Here is an 8679-nt window from a genome sequence, read left to right on the forward strand (position 1 = left end):
GCGACGGAAGTATAAAATAGGCGGTTCAAGTTGAGCTCACAACATCTACACGTATAACAATAAATATGAATAAATGTAAATGTTTCAGCTGAAAATATAAAAATGTGTCACCACCAGCAGTCACATAGCCTGCTGTGTTCTGTGGGGCGATCACGTAAAACTCCCCTTCCATTTTGGAACAGGAATGGAGGCTAATTAGGCCTATGTCTTATTTACATCAAACGTTTTAATTAATTAGAAAATACTGAAACGTTTTAAGCAATTAACGACCCAAAACCGATGCATTCCGTCAAATGTGTTAGAAGCTTGAGCTTTTTCCTTGAGGGCAGATATTTTACAAATGAGGTAAAATACAAAATAAACAAATGCTTGAATTAGAAATTAGTTCAATGATGCATGGAATTATGAGCAATATGATAGGCCTACAATATCAACGAATAGAATAATCAAACAGCGTTATGGGGAAAATCAACACCAATTCTACAAGGGTTCTGTGTGTGGTTACTGATCTTTGGTATTTGAATGACTCACATTTAAATAGCACTGTGTGAAGTTGATTACCCTATATGAACATGACTTGTTTACTTCAATTTGATGTCTGTCTAAATTGATCTTTGAAGTTTTTTTTTTTTTTTTTAAATGGCCCTCGGCTCCACTGATCCCAGGATGCAGTTTGTGCTCTATCCTCTCAGATGACTTGTTGCAATTAGTGTTACTTTTTGCCCCAGGCTGTGTGTGTGTGTGTGTGTGTGTGTGTGTGTGTGTGTGTGTGTGTGTGTGTGTGTGTGTGTGTGTGTGTGTGTGTGTGTGTGTGTGTGTGTGTGTGTGTGTGCGCGCGCGCGAGCGAGCGTGCGTGCGTGCGTGTGGAAAGGGGGGGGGGCTTTTTGAGAGTGTGACGCCTGGAGAAGGTTTATTCCACGCAAACGCACTGGCACTAAAATCGCGTTGATCGATATCCTGTTGTGTTTTGTTTTTTTGCCCCCACAGGTAGACCTATTGAACATAACGCGGACAGCAGCGCGTCAGATATACGACCCACACCAAGTACATCTGCGGGAGCCTCGTCCATTTTCAAGATTTTCTCCAACTTCGCCCCCCAGACGAACATTAGCATGATGTCATATCTCAAGCAACCACCTTACACAGTCAATGGACTGAGCTTAACCACATCCGGCATGGACCTGCTCCATCCATCCGTGGGCTACCCATGTGCGTTACAAACTCTGTTTATATATATTTATATGTATGTACGTGTGTGTGTGTGTGTGTGTGTGTGTGTGTGTGTGTGTGTGTGTGTGTGTGTGCGCGTGCGTGCGTGCGTGCGTGTGTGTGTGTGGTGGTATAGGCCTATACGCAACAGGACCCACGCGTAATGACACGCTCACCATTAGAAATATAAACCAGCTTTTTTTGTTTTGTTTTTCCACTTGCAGAGATTTAATGGGATTTTATTTTGATTTATTTATTTTCCATTTAAGATAACTATAATCTTTTCTTCTCGTGTTTATTGGCTTGCAGCAACACCACGCAAGCAAAGGCGAGAACGGACTACTTTTACGCGCGCCCAGCTTGATATTCTGGAGTCGCTGTTCGGCAAAACTCGTTATCCAGATATCTTCATGCGCGAAGAGGTGGCCCTGAAAATTAACCTGCCAGAATCTCGTGTTCAGGTGAGCTCAAATTAAGCAGTTTATATACCACACTTTACGAAATGCAGTCCTCGCACACATAGGCCTTTTCAATCGGTTGCTTGTGCTTTTATGTGTTAAGTCTTTTTGCGAGACAAAGTACAAACAAGAAAGGAGCAAACAGGTAATTCTGGAGAGAATAAAAAAATAATAACGTTTGATAACATCTAAATATTCCAGGTCTGGTTTAAGAACCGGAGGGCAAAGTGTCGCCAGCAGCAACAGCAGCAGCAGAACGGGGGTCAGAACAAGGTTCGACCGGCCAAAAAGAAAAGTTCCCCGACCAGAGAAGTCAGCTCGGAGAGCGGGGCCAGTGGCCAGTTCACACCGCCCACCAGCACCACCACAGTCCCGGCCATTTCAACCAGCACCGCGCCGGTGTCGATCTGGAGCCCGGCGTCCATCTCTCCGCTGTCCGACCCACTTTCTACCTCCTCCTCCTGCATGCAGAGGTCCTACCCAATGACCTACTCCCAGGCGTCGGGGTACAGCCAAGGCTACGCCGGGTCGACGTCCTACTTCGGCGGCATGGACTGCGGGTCTTACCTTACACCCATGCACCATCAGTTGCCCGGCCCCGGGTCGACCCTCAGTCCCATGAGCACAAACGCCGTCACAAGCCATCTGAACCAGTCCCCGGCCCCGCCCCTCCCCACGCAGGGCTACGGAACGTCGGGACTGGGCTTCAACTCAACGGCAGACTGCTTGGATTATAAAGACCAAGCTGCCTCGTGGAAGCTGAATTTCAACGCCGATTGCTTGGATTATAAAGATCAAACTTCCTCGTGGAAATTCCAGGTCCTGTGAGTGTGAAGAGAGTATAGTCGCCTGTACAAGGACACAAAACAATGACCATAAAATCAAACATAGCCCTGCCATCCTTCAATAAAATGTATGCATTAAAAAGATTGATTCATGCGAGTCATCGGCGAGACAAGGCGCTCGGGGGGTGGGGGGCTTCGGGTTTTGGCATGATGGTGTTTGATCCCCTAGAGGAGAAGTTTTATTTATTTTAGCACTGGCGATGAGATTTTCAGTTCATTCACAGGTTGTAGCCCCCTATAGTATGTCTATTAGTGTGCGCGTCTATGCGTAAACACCTGTTGGTTAACAACATGAGGACAACACAGAGTCGCCTCTTAATAAAACACCACAGCCACTAATGCTTATCCGAGAACAGAACTACAGGAGCCAATCTCTTGGCGAAGTGTTTGGGATGGACAGGCCTAATTTACGCTACACGGTTTTGCCGACGCGACGGCTGAGAGACGCTTTGGTGAGGGATGGTGTGTGGACTGCGCGCCCACGAGGCGACATGGATGCACTACTTTATTTAAGGAAAAAAAACTAACAAAAAAAAAACGTGTTTATAAGGAATCAATATGTAGTTTCTAAGAGACAATCAGTGTGTGTCTTATATAAATGGTATGTGTTTTTTATCTGTGCTAGCCTTCGAAACTGTGATCTGTTGTATTGTATGCAATTTGTGAGCCCCCCTCGCACCAGACTCTCTGCTGTGATTTTAATAGATTTCTAACATTTTTTGAACGATAAAAAAAAAGAAAAGAAAAATGCTAATCGTGACATAATTAGCATTACAAAGACAGACAAGACTTTCCAAGCACATGGTAGTAATAATCAAGGGATAGCCATACTGGAAAAGACTCTCGGGTGCTGAGAACTCCTCACTTTACGCGCGACTCCCCTCCATTGATCTGACAGACACACAGTGATCATGGATCCTCACGGGCTCCAAAGATGGTGTGACCCCACCGATGAAAAGACATGAATAAAGGTCCTGTGAGCTGACCCCACTCATTCACCAACCAACTAAATCTGTGCCTGCATATGTGCGTGCGTGCATGCGCGCGCGCCGTGTGTGCGCGCGCGCGGGTTTGCATCTGTGTGAGTGAGTGTGTGCGTGCGTGTGTGCAAGAGAGAGAGATATTTAGAAAACGAAAGAAACTAAGGGAAACATTGGAAAGGTAAATTGCTTTTGGCGATGTGTGTAGGCCTACTACTGCGTAAACGTGTCAAATCATTTTATAGCATAATCATTTTATCCCAAAGCCAAATTCAGACAATGTATCCCGGTGCAAAGAATTAAAGTAATAATATCGTGACCATTCTGATCAGGCTAGTTTATTTGGACAACAAAGTTTTTCTTTCTCTAAAGGAAAAGTATTCTTTTCAGGCCTAAAATACAACTGCATGCAAACAAAAGACGAGGTAATCTGAATCTGATATAAATCTACAATATTTAAGGGGGGGAATATACATTTTATTTTGAAAATAGCAGATCAGCACACAACGCAATGTGACACTTTGTGAGCTTTTAGATCGGCTATTTTTTATTTAAATACAGGGGGGGGGAAAGAAAAAAAGGTTAAGTGGTCAAAATGTGTGTTAGGCCCAATTAACACTTCTCAAGAGGCATCCAAAAAAGAATCAACAACTTTCCTATATCACAGGTGGATTATATTATTAGCTCATAACAATGTAACCAAACCAATTCTTTCAAGTAGCCTGCCTTGTAAATTATACCCAAACGGTGGAATTAACTTTTTTTTTTCTTCTGGTTTTCCGGGAGTTCAATTCAGACAGTTTTAACAAAAGGAATGTGCGTTTTTGGGGAAGCAGTGTTAATCCTGGCCTCAAAGAGATGCTAATCCTAATATTTTACTGGCGGGGCTTCTTTGGGGTGCAGGGTCTCATTCAGCCACCACCACATGGTTGTAGGCTGCACAAACTTCACATTCCTGGGACTATACAATTTTACTTCAAGAACCCCGCGTAGACAAACGCGCCTTTTTGTATTTTGTAGGCTATGGCTTCTTGAACCAAAACCAATCAAATGTAGGCCTATATTATACTACCTGGTCATCAGCTATTCAAGATATATGAAATTATACATTGAACGGGTTCTACTAATTAATGCACACGAAGCGGTACAGATTATTGATATCCTTTCTGCAAATACGAGCTGATTTTAAACATTGTTAAAACCGTTGCCGTCTATTTTAGATATTTATTGTAAAATAAAAATCGACCCTACAGGCTAATAATTTCACAGTAACATGATTTTATTTGGAATAAGATGTATCCAACAACGACGGACTTAATTGTGGCTGAATGGAGGAGTCGGGGGTGAATGCAGGGGTTTGGTCAGCTCAGCGGGGGGGCATTTCTGAATGGCAAAGTTTCAAGTGCAACGATAAGTTGACTTTAAGAGCCAAAGTCAGACGGGCAATCGAATCTTTAATGACTCGACATGGCTCTACAGTGGGCTAATTGTTAGAAGTCGAACATTCAATTAGCATCCTTGACATTGCCAATAATCTCTTTCAGTCGAGTCCTGTCTAAAGGAGCACACTAATTAAAAGCGTTGCTTGAAATAATCGAAGCGTTAAAGGAGGCGCGATTCTCTACGTGGTCAGATAATAGGTGCGTGTGCGTGCGCGCGCGCGTTTAAGGTTGAATTCCTCTTCACAATAGCCAATATTTAACAAGGCATGGACTGCAGTGTGGCCTATTAATATAACAGGTTGTCGATATAGGCCTACTTTTCTAGAAAGAAAATGGGGAAATAGGCCTAGGCCTATAATAATATATAAGGTCATGTTTATCGCGGAACAACGATATTTATTTAACAACAGTGCACATCATTGTATAACAGCAGGGCAATTGAACTTGGAAAAAAAATAGCTTGGGTTGAATAAACATGAATATTCATGAGATGCGTCTCCGCGCGCAATGTCAACAACTCTGTCCTTCACTTCAGTTCAGCCTGCTGAAGCTAAAAGATAAATCTCAGTTTTCAACCCAAGGTCACTTTCACACGATCATGTCAGCCTGCAGTTCTGTTAAGATGGAGACGACATTTGTGATAAAAACGAGCACGTAAAATTATCTGGAGGCAGTAATTAATAGCAGGCCCGCATATTCCACCACTGACTCCAAGTTGTAAGCTCGAGAGCCACGATCCATTTCTGGAACCCTGACCAGCATGATGGTGCAGCCTATAGGCCCACAGGCCTATAATCAAGGGCAAGGCCCAGAGATCAATTGGCACCTATAGGAGGTGTCTTCAGACAGAGTGTTGGCCTACACAAGTCATGGTAGGATCAGACCTGAAACAGAATACCTAGGCTACAACGAGTTTTAATCAAAACCAAGAGGGCCATATCCATATGGGACCGACAGACGCTACTTTAATCCCTCGTTGTTTTCGTCAAACAATAGCGATGTCATTCAGTCAGTCAGTCAGTCAGTCAGTCAGTCAGTCAGTGAATTGGTCCGTCACAACTTAATCCATCTTGGGCATAGGTATAGCTCGATATTCTAAACTTATTATTCAGTATAATAACAATATGACAACTTGGCCAACTGCAGACGTTGGAAAATTGCTCCGACGCTCCTCTGTGAACTGCGGGGAACCGAGGGGCTGCCTGAAAAAGACGATGTCATGTCAGGTTTCTTCAACACTTTTCTGCATTATGCATTAATGTCACAATGCATTAACAGTGGGCAGTGGAAAATTCAAAGGGCGAAAAGAAAAGAAAATGAGCTATAGGCCTATAGAGATAACCAAATATATTACTGTAAAACTGTCCGGGAATGTGGCAAAATACATCACTTCATGCAATATCTCATTAAACTACCATAATGATTAAACTTCTGTTTCACTTTCAGTGCAGGAATTAACTAAATTACACAGCCCAAAGGATTTGTTGTTGCATTTGAATCTCTTACCTTTATAGCCTTGTGAATATCATAGGCATAGCCATTTACCTTTACTGTTAATAGGTCTAATTAAGTTACAGGTCTTCAGCAGCAGAAACTGCTAATTTGATATTATTAATATTTTGTAACAACTTAAAAACTAAAGGTAATGCCGCAGTATCCCCCTTGAAAGTGCTTGACAGGGCTTAGCTGATCCTTTCTTAATTTATTTAAGTTTCTGCCACTGTCTATGAATTTGATAATCGTGTCAAAGATCAAATTAAACGGTTTTTGTATAGCACACATAACAGATTTAGAGTTTTATATATATAAAAAAATATATATATAAAGGCTAAAAGAGATCAGAAATAAGTGTATTTAAAAAGCAAGTTATTTTAATTTCTCATATAGCTGTACAGACCCAGACCTGATAAAATGATGCTATAACAGCATGGCAATAACCAGAGCGGCGGTCTGAAAGAGAGACCACACACACACTTATAATGTACATCAATGGCCATTAAAGCTCTGGGTGACCCTAAAATGATAGGCTTAATATTTCTCACCCTATTCTACAGTGACCTATACTGACATAATATGCCCCTTTTATTTCCAGGATCCACAGTTGAAAAATATATCATTGTCTGTTGTTCATATTCAAAGATGGTTCCAACCCGGGATGCATCAGTGATCGGTGGGGGGAAAAAGTCAATTTTCCCAAATATGTCTAAACACTTATACACTTATGTTCATAAGCTCTCACAAGCCACAGAGGGCTTATCAGTTCATTAGCCACTTGATGGCCTATTTCAAGTTATAGTAGGTGGGGGGTGGAGATGAGAATATGACCATCCATTACAGTGCCATATTGTATTAACCTATTCAGAAGAGTGAGAAAACCCATAAGAAGATTAACAGATCTCAGCATGTTTAAAAAAAAGAAGAAAAGAAAAAGAAACATGTTAGTGGGTCAAGTTAATAAACTATGCTCATCTAGTTTGAACTGGCATGCTCTCTGTTTAGAGGGGAGAGTGGGGGACACTTGGGGGAAAAGTTAGTTGCTATTCCGATATCTATTAATTAATTATCAGGTATAAACATGACCAGCTCACTCCAAAAGGTTCAAGAACCAAATGTATAACCTGCTGTGTTGACACAGGCTGCTGCATAGGGAAGCTCCCTGTATTCAAGCAATGCGAGAATGACTATGAATCTCATACACTGCTCCTGTGCTTATGCATTCAAATGAGTTTGATATTTTAACCGTGCTTTCGATCATGAAAGTGCACGTCCCTCATCTCTAGAAAATACATGGATACATTTGTGTTCATCCTTTAATATTCATATCAGGACTTAGGACTCAACAGGGGGGTAGTTGATGTTTGATGACATGCAGCCCTAATGATTCCAGGGTTGCAGCGACAGACTCAAATTTAGTTCCACTAGCAGGTCTTTAAAACCCATTGGACTAAATGACTGTGCCATATATTCTATTTATCAATTCCTTTTGCCCTATAGATCATTAATACAAAAAGGAGACAAATGGAAATAGATTCATGTTGGATTACTCTCCAGCCTTAATGGTGATGTGCTACTGTACATGGAGCCCCATACAGAGAAACATACCCAAATATAAGAATTATAATCACCTGATCAACACATATTCCAATAACTGACAGGCAAACAGGGCTCAAACAGACACTTTGACCAGTGAATCAGTGAATGGTGATCGGAGCCATGCTTTGGGAAACAAAGATCACTAAAATTACACTATTATATTGTTTTCCAAGTACACTGCTAAGTGTAGGCCCATGGTTTAAACAATCATATCAATTGCCAATATTTTTAAACTTCATAAGAAAGAAGTCAAATTAATTCAGCTACTGTATATATACAGTACATTCCCTCTATTCCAGCAGTGCACATGGGCATTGCCAAGCAGACAAGTGACATGATCACATGACATGCCAGTCTAAGTCTGTTTAATGAATTCATTTTTTTTTATTGTGTCATGTATCACAAGTTATGTATGACAACATATTTTCAATATATCGTGTCAATACATACATCTTGTCTTGATACCATATTAACAAACCTTTTTCAGGCTTTTACTGCATACACAAAAACAATATATAATGACAAATCAGTAGGCGGTGAAATATACATTCCATCTTGCCATTTTCCAGGTCTTTTCAACGATGTTAGCAATTTTAAAAACATCTAAATTAAACAATTTATATAAATTAATGAAAATCATTATTCCCACACC

General features: G+C 41.4%; 1 protein-coding gene across 1 annotated transcript; it reads left to right on the forward strand.

Annotated features, from left to right (window-relative positions):
- Positions 1-1112: 1112 nt before the first annotated feature.
- On the forward strand, positions 1113-2495 carry otx2b (orthodenticle homeobox 2b; the record flags this gene model as incomplete). Its single annotated transcript, XM_080750370.1, has 3 exons — positions 1113-1209; positions 1519-1670; positions 1869-2495. 3 exons carry the CDS (start codon positions 1113-1115, stop codon positions 2493-2495), a joined length of 876 nt encoding a protein of 291 aa, XP_080606496.1.
- Positions 2496-8679: the final 6184 nt, after the last annotated feature.

This window comes from Nannobrachium achirus, assembly GCF_963921795.1.
Source record: "Nannobrachium achirus genome assembly, chromosome: 20".
Lineage (NCBI taxonomy): Eukaryota > Metazoa > Chordata > Actinopteri > Myctophiformes > Myctophidae > Nannobrachium > Nannobrachium achirus.